Source organism: Chaetodon trifascialis, chromosome 1, assembly GCF_039877785.1.
Source record: "Chaetodon trifascialis isolate fChaTrf1 chromosome 1, fChaTrf1.hap1, whole genome shotgun sequence".
NCBI classification, from domain to species: Eukaryota; Metazoa; Chordata; class Actinopteri; order Chaetodontiformes; family Chaetodontidae; genus Chaetodon; species Chaetodon trifascialis.
In genome coordinates this window covers 21,402,534-21,416,737 of record NC_092056.1, presented here as the reverse complement: position 1 = coordinate 21,416,737, position 14,204 = coordinate 21,402,534, and the positions used below count along the sequence as shown (strand labels likewise).

At 39.7% G+C, this 14,204-nt stretch overlaps 1 protein-coding gene across 7 annotated transcripts; it reads right to left on the bottom strand.

Annotated features, from left to right (window-relative positions):
- Positions 1-628: 628 nt before the first annotated feature.
- Positions 629-12,564, bottom strand: LOC139329381 (signal peptide peptidase-like 2A). Of its 7 annotated transcripts, none has more exons than XM_070959679.1 (17): positions 12,348-12,564; positions 11,332-11,442; positions 10,684-10,866; positions 10,150-10,239; positions 9,333-9,466; positions 8,841-8,995; positions 8,639-8,735; positions 8,190-8,291; positions 7,700-7,781; positions 7,297-7,371; positions 6,889-6,945; positions 6,216-6,269; positions 4,911-5,010; positions 4,698-4,778; positions 3,936-4,096; positions 1,838-1,871; positions 629-1,149 (listed from the first exon to the last, which is right to left on the bottom strand). In XM_070959679.1, the coding sequence occupies exons 1-17, from the start codon at positions 12,399-12,401 to the stop codon at positions 1,109-1,111; spliced, it is 1,611 nt and encodes a 536-aa protein (XP_070815780.1). In that variant the 5' UTR covers positions 12,402-12,564; the 3' UTR covers positions 629-1,108. The 7 variants fall into 7 exon arrangements, with proteins under 7 accessions (XP_070815780.1, XP_070815789.1, XP_070815821.1 ...); XM_070959688.1 differs by having other exon boundaries at positions 8,639-8,739; positions 8,845-8,995; XM_070959720.1 differs by lacking the exon at positions 6,216-6,269.
- Positions 12,565-14,204: the final 1,640 nt, after the last annotated feature.

Below are 14,204 nucleotides of genomic sequence, written 5' to 3'. Positions count from 1 at the left end.
ATGCTTATTCTTAAAGCAGCATGCAATTATAATGGAACTTTCAGAGTCCTGAGATGAAATCAGATGGGATAAATGATTCAACACTTGAACATACAAGTACAGTGTGTTCATCATAAACACACTAACTGGAGTCCTTTAGGTCAAATTCTTCAGATGTTTGAATCTGATGAGTGTGATGATGATTTTTATGAGCACTAGATGGATTGTGTTCGTACTAGGCTGCTCCTCTTCAGTAAAGCTTTCTATTATTGTACATTAAAAGTGACATTTATGTGAAAAACATGGTGCATGAATACGGATTTGATGCCTTTCATTAACACTGACGCAGCTCTGTTAAACCCTCCTCACAATTAAAACTTCCCTTGTTGCAAAATTAATTTTAAGAGCTTATTGATGAATGCTTGGTGCCGTTTGGCCCCTGGCTATCTCACACAACATTAAGTCTCTGGAAGTCCTTTTAAAAAACAACTTGTCTTTCCTCTCATGCATTTAATAATAGCCATATGTTTTTTTCCCCAACAGATCAAGCCACTGCATCTCCAGATATCTGCAGTTTATCTACAGGAAGATTTGGTTGACTTACGTTTCTGTGTGGAAGTTTCAACAAGGCAAGAAACACACACTCAAGAACATTAAATACAAGTTGTTCATTTTAATATAAGGCCATGAAAGAAATCACATCATACAAACAGGTTACACAGAAACCCCAGTACATTTATCAAAAATGTATCAATATTGTGGCTACAAGTCATTTAAATCCCAACCCTCAGGCCTCATGAAACAATCGCCAAGCTAAATATTATAAAGTGCTTTCTCATTTTGATGTATGCAATCGTCACCAAGGCAAAGTTATTACAGTTTTCTGAACAAGAACCTAACAGAACTTTCAGGCACTAAACAAGCCTTTCACTTAAAACGTCTCTCTTCCATCCTACAAATATTTAATAGCCTTCTAAACATCAATCACAGCAGTCAAATTAACCCATACTGTTCCATACTGAATCTGTTGATGAATAAAACGTGTTCCCTTGCTTTGCAAATGTAATATTAAAAGGTACAAAAAAAAGAAAAAACATCCAGCAGTTGGGTCTATTCACAACACTGCAAGTCAGCATTTTTCTCCTTCTATGGAGCAGTCAGTTCTTCCCTCTGAAGAAAAAAAGAGACAAAAAGTTAGTAACTCGTCTATGTTTTGGTTCACCAAATAGCAATGCTAGACAAATGCGGACTGAATGTACGCAACGGCAGGCAAGCGGTACGTTCAATAAATACAAAAAAAACAGAGATAACACATCCCAAAATCCATGCCACAGCTCTCACAGATAAACTGAAAGCAACAACATGCAGAGGGCAACATGGACATGTTGGTGACTGCATGAGGGATAGAGTAAAACGAGTGGCCCTCGTTGGTTGGGAAAGATGGATGGGTTGAGAAAGGGAGTGACAAAACTAACTGCAGAAATAAAGAGATGAGGTTAATGCTATTCCAGGGCCATGGCTTTAACACAAGGGCACTGTGGAGTGTGTCTGAGAAGCTCTTCCGACAAACACAAAAAATTATTTTCAATCAACTAGAGACACCTAGTGGTCAGTTAATGCCAAACACTGTGCTGTCAACGCACAGGTTGTTCCATTCTACATGTTTTAAAAAGGTGTGACATCTGTTGCGTCTGTGAATATCACACTGACGCTGGACATCAGAGGTTAAAATGCCACAGGGAAAAAAAAAGAAAGGGGGACAAAAAGAAGCTTGTAGAAAAGATCAGGCACTGTAGTAAGCAACACTGTAAAATGGAAGGAGATGCAGGGGTGGGGTCTGGACTGGAGAGAAGCACACCTGGCAGCAAAGGTTCCCTGGAGGAGTCCAAGACCTGGTGAAGATGAAGCCACGTTAGAATTATATCTCTTTCCTGCTTCTTCTTTTTGTTTGTTTTGTTCAGTCTCACATACACACGAAAGGTCATTCACAATTCAATACACATCCAAGTTAACATCGAACTTAACGGTGAGAAATGTGAGGAACATAAAGGTGTTTTTGCATGATTTGACTACACACTGTGTAAATCTCTACTTTAATGCAGACCATTTTGGTCAATTGTATGACTCCCAGGTTGCCTCTGATTCAGTTTGTGCCAGCTGGGAATGTAAACTTACAGAGCCTTGGGTAAAAAAACAGAAACAGCAGCATCCAGTGAAGTGGGATCAAACCATGAAACCAGATGACATGCAGCTACAATTAGGTGACTTTGACAAGTCAAGCTATTAGTGTCACAGGAAATTTCAGGTCACAGCAAGTTAAGTCCATTTCTGTAAATTCAGTTTGTCAAAGAAAGCACAATATACCGGAGTAGTCAGTCAACATACTACAAGTGGGCAACTCATGTTAGATTTCTCAGGTTTGAAGCTTTGACATATAAATGAACCTCAGTTACATTCAAGCTCTCGCCAAATGAGTTCACATCATACCGATAAGCAACGGTAGAAATGGAGTTGGCACAGCAACTATTAGCATGGTGGAATTGGTGTCACAAGCATGTTGACAGTGTTTGTGTAATTACTCTCACTGCCAGAGGGGGGGGACAAAAGCTCCACAGCAGGTTTAAGAGCGCACCGATATTACACAGTGGTTATTGCACTTCACTGTGTAATAACAGCGTGGTGATGCTGTAGTGCTTACTCAGCACTTCTCGCTGCAGAGAGCTAAATGATGGAAAGTGAAGATTAGATAGAAGGCTAGGAGGCCAAAGCAATACACTTAGTAATAAAAGTCAGAGTTTCCTTGAGATCAATCAAAATACTAAAAATATCTGACTTGTGCTGTGGACAACGCAGTTCAAAAAAGACAGAAGCAAGATTTCAGCTTGAACAGATACAAACACTCAATCACAGGGAGGACAGAGGAACAGGGAGAGGTGCCTTGAATAGCATCCCTTGTGGCTGTCATTCAATACATGGACCAAGTTCTTTGCAGGAGTCTCAGGTGGTCTGGTTTAACTGGCTTCGTCTCAGTTTACATGCCTGACAAGACAGCTGCTTGGCAAACTGGAAATGGTTCTATGGAGCTGCAGCTGCCCTAACCCTAAAGGCCCATTTATACCCTCCGTAAATAACCGGAAAGCGTCCGTATCCGGAGGCTGTTTCATCTGTCAGTTTGTCCGTCGGCTCTGAGCTTAGCCATCCGGAGCTCTCTGGACGAAACCACCGGAAGTCGTGGGGACAGTGTAGAGTCAAAATGAGCAAAATTAGTCAAACTAAAAACTGACTAAGAAGAGGTTGTGTGGTGTTAACTGGTGAAGCAACTGGTCGAAAGTTGCGGCGGATATCCGAAAGTAGGAGAAATTTGTTTCTTCATCCATTTCCCACATGGGCAACACGAGTGAGAAAAATTCTCCATTTACATATCGGTCTTCATTCAGTGGCCTTGCATGCCACCACCTCGCAGACCTCTGATTTTTTCTTTTTTTCCTATTTCTCAGTACTGTCATTATAATAACGTCCTCTACTGATGCCATTACTGATGCCAGTATATGCTGACAGAGGCGTTGACAAGGCAACGGCTGCCATGACAACGACTCTGTAATTTATGACTCGACATTGCCCCATAGAGGACACACTGACAAAACGCCGAAAACGGACGGAGGTATGAAGGCCCCCTATGGAGGCAACGTGTGGGACGGACAGATGGATTTCGTCCGGATCCGGAGGGTATAAATGGGCCTTAGCAGTGAAGGTTGTTTCTGTTTTCATACCAATTGCAAATCAAGAAAAACTTGTTCTACATGAAGTGTGCAAGAAAAAAGTGCAGTGACGTTGTGAAGAGAAATAAACAGCAAACCCTCAGGGCTGACCAGAAAATGCCTTTTGCTGTTGAACACGTAAGATATTTTTTATTATGTCATGCAATGGCAGCTCAGCACTTGATAGGGTCCTCTCACCTCATAGGTAGTTCCTGCCCAGAACTGCCTCATCTCTCCCCTGCATCCAGCCACCACGGCAGAGGTTATCAGGGTGAAGGGCACTAGGTAGAGTAGGGCAGGCTGTCCCATCCCCGACAGCAGCATCACAGCAAACGTCATTATCATTCCCAGCAGATACGCTGCAAGAAATGAGAGATGGACAAATTCAAACATAGAGAGACAAAGTAAACCTGAAACCTGCACCAAACACAGATACAGTTGGAATTTGAATCCAGTGAAAGTCAGTAAACTGCTTAATTTGGCAAAAAAAAAAGACCAGAGAAACTCAGTGGTTATCAAAAACCAATGTCAGTATTTCACGAAGTAGAAGTATTAAAAAGATGTTGGCAAAAGATCATGTGACACACAAGATCACACAACTAAATATTTCCAGTGTACAGGGAAGTGTTATGAAACACATTCTAAAGAGGCATGGACATCAGCTAGAAGAGTGTGTGCAGCAAAAAGCTGAAAAGCTAATATGGATAGAGAGAACATATGACAACTATTGTACATATGCAGCATGAAATGTGCAGTATTTTAAAATATGAACAAAAGAAATGGCAACATACTGGGCACTTATTCTTAGAGTGTCAACAATACTATAAAACTAAACAAAAGAAAACAATCCTTTTTCCAAAGATGAAAGTCAAATGACTCTAAACAATGTATCATATTTAGATGTGGTCATGCAAAGTTACACTATATGAACAACAAAGCTGTAGTTGAGCTGTGAAGTACCTATGCAGCAGCTGACAAAGTAGATCTTCCTGCTGCTGTTGATCCAAACATCAAACCTGCTGCAATAGGCAACCAGAAGACCTGTTGGATAAGTAAAGAGGATGAGGATGAGGGATACCCATGCCACCACAGATGTTTGCTGTTATTTACTCCTTCTTAGCTCAGAAGCACTGCCTCCATTAACACACTGACAGTGACACTTAGAAACCTCACCTGGAACAATGATGTCTCCGTAACCCAGAATGGAGAACTGCATTCCACACAGGTTCTGAGCCCAAGCTAAGAACCGTGGGACACGCATCACCACTGGCAGCTGAGAAAAGAAAACACTTTGAGTTTAAAATGACACGTGACAGCAGAATTGTTATGTATGCAGCCAAACACATTGAGCTGCACTGCAGTGTTACACTGACTCTTCACTGCATATTAATTTCTCAGAGCTGTAGAAGACATATTGTTGTACACTGCTTTACAATATTTCACTGTGTTTTATAATAACCATCTCTGCTACACTCTAGTTTGAAGTGTGTTTTCTGACATTTTTTAATCACAGATGTTTGAATATGAATGTTGTTTGAGACATCAAACTGTTGTTTCCACAAATGGTCACAAACACTATGCACACGTTCACTCAATACATTGCTGAACACAGTTTTGTACATCAGTGTGTGCTAAGTATAATTTCCCAGAAACAAGAACCTAAGCTCTGCTGCAGGAGGAATCCTGGGAAAACCACTGCAGTGGCTTAACATTCCCTACCGAATCCTCTGGGCACCTCTAACTGCAGAGGAAAAAAATGACAGTATTCATGCGAAAGCAATGTTTTCCTGGAATGAAATCTAAATATAAAAACCTCTCTATAAAAAAAAAAAACCCTGAGGGCCAAATCAATTTTACAATGACGCAACAAAAGAAAAACCTCTGCCCATTAACTGATTCAGCTGGAGAAGAAATACTTTGCTCAAAATACAGATCAAGTGACTGGTGAGCACATGCCACCTGACAATCATGTGAGAATCAACATGTGTGTCGTTCCCTTGCTTCACATTTCACTTCAGTGAAAGGACTGGGAAAAACTTGAGAAAGTGCCTTGTTTTCATAAGGACCCTAACAGTCATAGATAAAAAATACATATATTAAAAAACATGAACACGATGGGCAGCAAAAAAATGTGTAGACACAATTGGTTCAATGCATTATCTGTACCTCTCTCTCACACACACATATATACTGTATATAAATGTAATTTTAGTTCAAAGAATGCATTTTAGTCATCACTACATTAAGTTTTTGTCATCTCTCTTCTTTTTAGTTTGGGTGTCTATATGCTTGGAAAGCATATGAAACAAAACAATGGCCCAACACAAAACTTTGCTCTTCATCTTTTTTCCTTACATATTTATCTGACAGAAGTTAAACAGTGGGATTATGCTCAGGAGACCAAACCTAATACCTTCCCATGCACATCAGGATGTAGCACTGAAAAATGGAGCGGATGGGTAACAAATCAAGCCTTACTTTCTCAGAGGGAGTCTGGGGTTCAGCGGGGACCTCCACCATGTTACCTTGCGTCTACGACAGAGCCCACCCAACCCCAGCGCACAGTTAGTCAATCAGTCAGTCTGTCATTCCCCTAAAGGCATCAACGGCAAGCAGTGCAGCTCAGCCAGGATGTTAATAAAGCCAGGATAAACTTCCAGGGAATTCCACCAAGCTTGGCTTTTAGCTTGTCGCTCAGGACTTAGGTGATAAAGTTTTTGCACTCACAAAAACTGCTGCATGCTGCTTTTCCTGAACACAGATTTACTCTACCAATATATTTATTAACAGAATGATGTTTCTGTTTCAATCTTCACTAACGTAAACAATTGTCTTGAGCTATACACACAGAAAAGCAATCCTAGAGTAGGATAAAATGTCTGAATTGATCCAAAGAAAATGGTTTAAAAGTGGTGTTCCTCAAATATAAAAGCATTCATTAATTTCTGTCAGAATTCTAGATATCAAAATTTTAATTATTCAAATCTTTAAATTCCTAAAAACAGTAAAAAAAAAAAAAAATACTCTTTTTTTTGAATTTTTTGAATTGACATTTTTTGAATTGACATTTTAGGAAATATTTGAAAAATGCCTCCAAAGAAAATTTGGTGGAGTTCCCCTTCAAAGCAGGATGAAGAGCAGAGGGACTTACTTTCTCTCCAGATGCATCTGGGCCCAATGCAACCTGCACCATGATGCTAACTCCATTCTGTTGGCAGAGAAAGAGATACCAAGCATTCATATTATGCTACTTGTCCATTTGTAAAACCCCCACACATCACACTGCAACACCAGAGCTGTAAAAACATCTCCTTTTCCAGTGATATTAGATAACTGTAACTGTTTGTGTGGTTCCCTTTACAAATCATCACTTGTTCTCTTAGATTCAACTTTTGTGCATCAGTGAAATATGATTACTGAATGCCAAAACAACTTCAACTTTGGGGCAACAAAGGGTTGACCATAATAGCAAGAAACAATGAAATCAGTAGCAGTAAAGAATGTGGACAACCCTCCCACACCAGCCCTCAGAAAAGCAAAACAAAATAAATAGTTATACCTTTGTGAAGAAAGGAGTGATGAAAACGAAGAAGACATCATATACAAGCAGGAGGCTCAGTAGAATCACACAGATCTGTGAGATTATGGGAAAAATTCACAGAACTGATAAAATTGATAAAAAAATATATATTTGAACACTGTTAGGGTTAGGGATTTACATTCATTGCCAATAACAGTAAATGTACAAAGGTCTGTCTTGCTGATTAAAAAAATAAGATTTGGGACAATGCATAACATACTAATGGCAGAGGATAAATATATATACATAAAATAAAATAAATAATGACAGTACAAGTACTTCTTATACCTAACAAAGTACAAAAGAACCCTAGCTTAAGCAAAGACAGAGCGATGATGGGAGCAAGTATGATTCTCAGATGAGAGCTGCTGTTGAGATGTACCTTGAAGTTGGACAGTGAGATGGTCTTCATGAAGTTGAGGCAGAAAGCAATACCAAGGAGGTCCTGCAAAATCCAGATCCATCTACAGGGACACAAGAAGCTCTTTTGGCATGTGTTTCTAACTTAAATAAGAACAGACTGGCTCCACTTAAGTAGATCGCACAGAAAGGAAACACATCGAGTTACACAGTTAAGGAATATCAATCATGACTCAAAAACCTACAGTACCATGTATGAATGCAAATTGATTTTCCAGTCATATTTTTTAATATGAATGCAGTTCCACGCGTTTCATCAGTATTCCATACCTTTAGAGCCATTTAAATATTTGTTTGTCATTCTCATCACCAAGGGACTTTAAATGTTCACCATATAATTTATAATTTAAAGAAACACTTCCTGCTTCATCTTATGGCAGCCACTTCTGGGAGTGAAACAGACAGAAGGATTATGGTTGTGTGTTTTGCTTGCATGTGACCTCTTACAGTACCTGTCTTCATTCCTGTAGACTCCCCAGATCACAGCAATGCTAATGCACACAGCAGCCAGTATGAGAGACCTCACTGAGAAGTTCCAGTTTCGGACAGAGAAGCTAGAAAAAGCACAGACAATCAAATAAACAAAGGCCTTCAGCATTTGAGGCTGGTCTGTCAGGATGTGATTCATAGACAGACATGTTAGAAGAAGGAAGTAAGACACTCATCCCTGTTTCACATCTTCCCACCATGACCACAAAGTCTATCTTGTTTAGATGGGAAAAAGGATCCTATATTTATGGAGCAACCAGGACAAGAACTATAAAATTCACACATATTCACCTGTGCTTATCTGTTCATGAGGTAGGACTGATATACATCTGTTTTGTTTATATTTACCCAGTGCTAGCGGAATATGTGGGTGTAGCTGTGTGTACATGTTTTTGAAGAGTGATGCTCATACCGCAAAGTTCCACAACCAATTTTTTCCATCACTGCGTCTAGACAGCTGAACAGTGCAGAGGCAGATGCCAGGCAGAATATAGCAATAATGACGTAAACTAGGTGGAAACAAAAAAACAAAACAAAACACAGATTACATTGACAAAACATCAGATATTATTACTCCTTTAGAACAGCCAAGGGCTGTTTTTTGTCCAACTCACCGAGGATGTTGTAGAAGAAGTACATGAGCACCAGCATCCCACACATCAGGGCGACGAAGAAAACCACTTTGAGAGGAGAGTACAGGAAAAGCTCTCCACTGTCTGCTTTGCGATCCCCCCCTCCTCCCTGCTCTGCACCACCATTCATCCGGTCCCTGCCACAAAGAAGAACATTTGAGTTTTTTGGTATGCATGTCAAGCTTAGTGTTATTTTTGGAAAAACAAAACAAAACAAAACATGATAGCACTGCTATTAACAGTGCTGCCACTACTCATAATTATGTCCTTTGGGATGTATCCAGTATACTGCTAGTTGACAATGCCAATGTGATCTAGTGCATGTTCAACACTTCACATTGACACTGTCTGGTTAATCAGATTGTTACTCATTGTTAGTGCATAATAACAAATGTATATGTTCTTCTAATATTTGCTCTTGTTTGTATCAAAATGTACAAATACAGCTCTGCATGTACAGTTGCAATAGATCACCTCTCACATTCCCCACTCCAGTAGCCGCCCAAGACGATAGTGACAATGGCAATCAGTAGCATGACTGCAATGCTTGGATCAATCTTTGAGTGAGGTGGAGCATAAAGTTTCACCTGCATATCTTCACCAAACACCTGAGGACGCACACAAAGATTCAACATTGAATGAGTAACTTTGCATCCAATTTGATTTTCTTTATCAAATCTATCTTTTACAAAAGGGGTGGTAACAAGTAGGAATGCACCAATCCGCTTTTTTCACCTCTGATAACGCTATCTGAGGTTTAGTAATTGGCCGATACTGATCTGATACGGATACAGAAAAATAGCGCAGAATTACCTAACAAATGGTATTTCTCATTGTGTGTGTTATCCTGCTAATTTCTCTGCATGAGAAATACAAGGTGTGGTGTGTGAATAGGTTGAAATGCGTGTGTCTCACGGCCAATGCGTGAAGCTTCAGAGCTTTGTATTATAACTTGACATTTTACCACCGCCCCTCAGAACATTTACTGTGCAGATATTGCAAGAAGATGTCGAGTTTGTAGGCTGAGGTAGTGTGAAAAAGTTCCAGATAGCCGATCCTTTCGCTCGCTTCATTTTGAAAACAATGTGGTCCACATCATGTGTGCTTCAGCACTGTGTGTTGCTTGCGCATGACGCCCTTCACAGCGCCTATAGTGTAGCGTTACACTGAATAGATTGGCCCAATGTCACCGATACCGGATCTAGAATTTTCTTCAATATCGGGACCAATAACAATAACAATATCGGATTGGTGCATACCTAGTAAGAAGAAAAAGTAAGGCCTATCTGACCTGCTGTGCTTCCAGGAAATCCCTGTACCTCATGAGCGCCAGAGGGATGCGCACTTTTGCATACTCAGATTCGTTGGCTGATGGAGTGATCTGAAGAGCCAGTGAGTACAAAAGAGATTTTAAGGTAAAAGTTTTATCTTGCTATCTATGGTGAGTCATAGTATAGTATTATAGTATTTGCATGCTATATAGTCAAACAAATATGTACAAGGTGTCACAGTAAATCAAACATGACAATAAGAAACAAGAACATTCATTTTACATAGAAAATATCTATTAGATGGAAACCCCCACATCCGTACCACTGGTAAGTCACTTCCTTCTTTCTGAATCACTTTTGCCTGCGTATCTTGCATGTCACATTTGCATATCTTGACACAAACATAATGATCAGATATAGACAAAAACAGCACAGATGATAAGCCTCTATGAGAGTTAGGTGACAATAAAAAAATAAATAAATCTTAAGGAAAATGTCAAATCACACACCTTTGTGCCACTACAACAAAATACAGATTGAAGTCAATGTCCTACCAATGTTCTGTTGCTGGCAATGAGCAAAGTTGTAGCTCCCAGGCTCTGAGCAACCAGAGCTTTTTGGCTGAATGTACAGTCCCCCCTCATCACCACCAACGCTTTGCCCTTCACCACATCTGGACTGACCCCAGAGCCGTTACATAGTAAAGTGGAGGTCATATTCACCAGTGGAAACTGCGACTGGAAAAGTGAAGACAATCAGTGATTTACCAAGTAGGACAGAAGTGATATTTCCTGTTCCTCCCATTATTACTTCAGGAAACATAAGAAAAGTCACACAACAGTGGCTGTTACAGTAAAAACAACAGTGTTATTTCGTGTAAAGTTCCTCATCATTACCTCTTAGCTGTAAATATTTCTGGTTACCACAATAACCAGAGGGGTAAACCACCACCAGCCATCAGGTTGTAAATATAAGGTGTAAGGTGTACAGTCACATTTGACATTGAAGGTCGTTTAACTTTATCTGCAGCTGTCTACACCACTGCGCACTTTGACAGATAAACACTCACTATCTATGTCTGTAAATACAGAAGGACATAAAATGGACTTGAGTCCTACAAAGTCAATAAAAGTCAGTAAATTTCCTGTCCTGATACTAATAAACCACAAGAGAATAGTGCATAAAAAAGTGAGAAAACTTACAGCACTATCAAGGGTTTGTGACAGGGGGGTCCAGGAGTGATTGTGGACGATGCAGTACTCCCTATCTGTCTCTCCATTTGAAATGTGCAAGATCGCCTCTTGGCAGTTTATCTGTTGGGGAAGAAATGTTGTTCTTTTCAGTTCCACACAAACTTTCAAGTGCTGAAGAAAATAGTTAACATTTCTGACATACTATTTTGGCCAAAGGCGTGAACAGAAAGCAGCAAATTAATTGTAGCTGGCCTGACATATGGCCAACATATGCTGCATCACAGTGGGCATGTGTATTTGGTACTTTTCAGAGATGTTATAAAAAAAAAAAAAAAAAAAAAAAATCAGACTGAACTGAAGCTATCTTTAAGCTTTCAGCCGGCTTTTGTCGCCCCCAAGATAGTTAATTCCAAGTGGTGGCTGCTAAACAACCATTAGAAACGTAACAGCGGCCACAAATAGGGAACAACGCTGTGATTACAAAACGCCTCAGCGGTCGATAATCTTTCCTCACGCATGAAATAAATACTTCTTGTTCGTGACGTAAGGGGTTGTCAGGGAAATCACCCTCGGCCAAACCTCAACATGTACTTATGGAAAAGTTACTTAGCAAGATTTTAAAGGTCTGTGCGTGGGCTGCATTTTAATGTCAGTATGGAAAACCGGTCTCTAGGTTACATAGCGCCATCTCAATCATATAATGCAGCACAAAAACTCATTTATTTAATCATTTTTGTAGCTTTAATTACACTAGCTGAGGCTACCTGACAACGGTTAGAGCTAACGTTAAGGCTAACTGAGCTAACGTTGGAGGACAACGGTCATTTGTCTAGTTGTATACTGTACAACACGGTGCTTCCTCCACACAGATTAGCGCAGTTTATAGACTACAAACTACGAATATGATTTAGACAGTTAACACTGGTCACAGCTAAGATTTTTTTCGATGGTAAGCTCAGCTATCAGGCCCGTCAGTTGCTAACGCTCACACAGCCCAGTTTCTGTTTTATCGCCCATCAACTTACCTGCGATGCCAAGAAAATGACCGACAAAATGAAGATTCTGATAGTTCTTTCCATCTTGGTAACATTCGTTTGTTTACAGAGTCTGGAGGCATCAACATTAATTGACTTCTATGTGGCACGAAAACACTACAGTTTGCTAAATTACTCGTATCTTCCTTGCTTTTGTGTAGCTCGTCGTCAGCGGCCGTCAGTTACTTCCTGTATTGACTCGTGACACATGACACGCTGACCCACTGCTTTCTGTTTCACCTCGCGGCGTCTCAACGGCGCTGTCGCGTGCATGTCCTTACCGTGAATGAATTACAGCCGCAAAGAAGTAAAAGAAGCAATGCCACAGTCTAAAACTAATGCTTTTCATCTAGCCATGCACTGAAAATGTAACAGTTATTTTTTTTTTTAGCATCATGTGCTTAAAGTATCATAAACACATTAAGCTGAAAGAAAAAAAAAAAATACAATTTTTCACAGCACACATTTTCACGTTGTGATAGTTACAGGTGTTATCAACCTGCATCTTTTTTGCTCTTTCCTTCTCCTGTCATTGTCTTTCTCAGCTGTTTTATCTTTCTCACTCTTCATCCTCTATCTTTTTTCCTCCTCCCCCATCTATCTTTCAATTTCCACACTTGTGTTTCTTTCTCAGTCCATCTGTCCTGTCTTGCTCTCCTCCTTCCTCCTCTTTCTCTTCTTCCTCTGCTGTCCAGTTTTCCCACATGGTGTCACTACAATAAATCTATGAAATACATGAGAAAACCAAATGCCTGAGGAATTTTTCATCTCTATTCAAAGTGAAAGGTCTCTATTGCATTTTAACAATGAATCATTAATTATGTGTTTTTGTAACGTTTTTGTGACAGTGGCATACAAATGTACATATAAATCAGATTATAAAAGACATGACATGCATTATTCAGCAATCTTTCTAATATTCAACACAATCAATTGACTGTGAAAATTGCAATGCATGACATATCAGTACTGTCAGACATTCACGATAAACTACCTCTTGGCAATCTGAGCCTCCACTCCATATTTTGTTCATTGTCCACAGTGCTGTGTTGTACAACCCCGTTTGTAAAAAAGTTGTGATGTTTTGTAAAACATAATAGGAACAGAATGTGAGGAATATGTATATCATTACAACACCATATTTTATAGAAGCAAATGATGAAACTGAGAAATTTCATTGTTTTTTTTTTTTGGAAAATTAAATCCTCATTTTAGAATCGATGCCAGCAACACATTATGGTACAGTGGCAACAAAAGAGTGGAAAAGTTGTGAAATCCTCAGAGCTTAAAGCAGAGGGCTTGTTATCATGTGCTACCAAGTAGATGTCTTTCTCAGGAAAGGCCTTGATTATGTCAACAACACAATGCCAAACCACTTTCTGCACATGTTCCAACAGCATGACTCTGCAGTAAAAGAGTCCAGGTGCTGCCTGCAGCGCTAACCTGTCACCCATTGAATTCTATTTAATATACCTTTATTTGTCCCGCAAGGGGAAATTCCAATGTTTGGTGCATTATGAAATGAAACACAACAAAGGAGCCCCTGAACTGTTAAGCAGCTGTAATCGTACAGTGAGAACGGGAAAACATTTCTAAATGACAGCAGTTGGTCTCCTTAGTTTCCAAAAGTTTACAGTGTTGTTAAAAGAAGTGCTAATGCAACAGACTGCTAAACATGACCCTGTGTTGCTGGCATCAAACTCTAGATGAGGAAATCATTTTCAACCACAGTGAAATTTCAACATTTGACATGTCATGTTTGCATTATTTTCAATTAAATGTGGCATTTCAGTGTTAGTAAATCATCACATTCTGTTTCTATTTACATTTCACACAGTGTCCAAACTT

Coding starts and splice junctions, on each gene's coding strand:
- LOC139329381 (XM_070959679.1), bottom strand. CDS start 12,401: ATGGAAAGAACTATCAGAATCTTCATTTTGTCGGTCATTTTCTTGGCA. Junction 7,372..7,699: donor TCTCACTGTCCAACTTCAAG/GTACATCTCAAC, acceptor ATAATCTCACAG/ATCTGTGTGATTCTACTGAG. Junction 6,946..7,296: donor TCACTCCTTTCTTCACAAAG/GTATAACTATTT, acceptor CTCTGCCAACAG/AATGGAGTTAGCATCATGGT.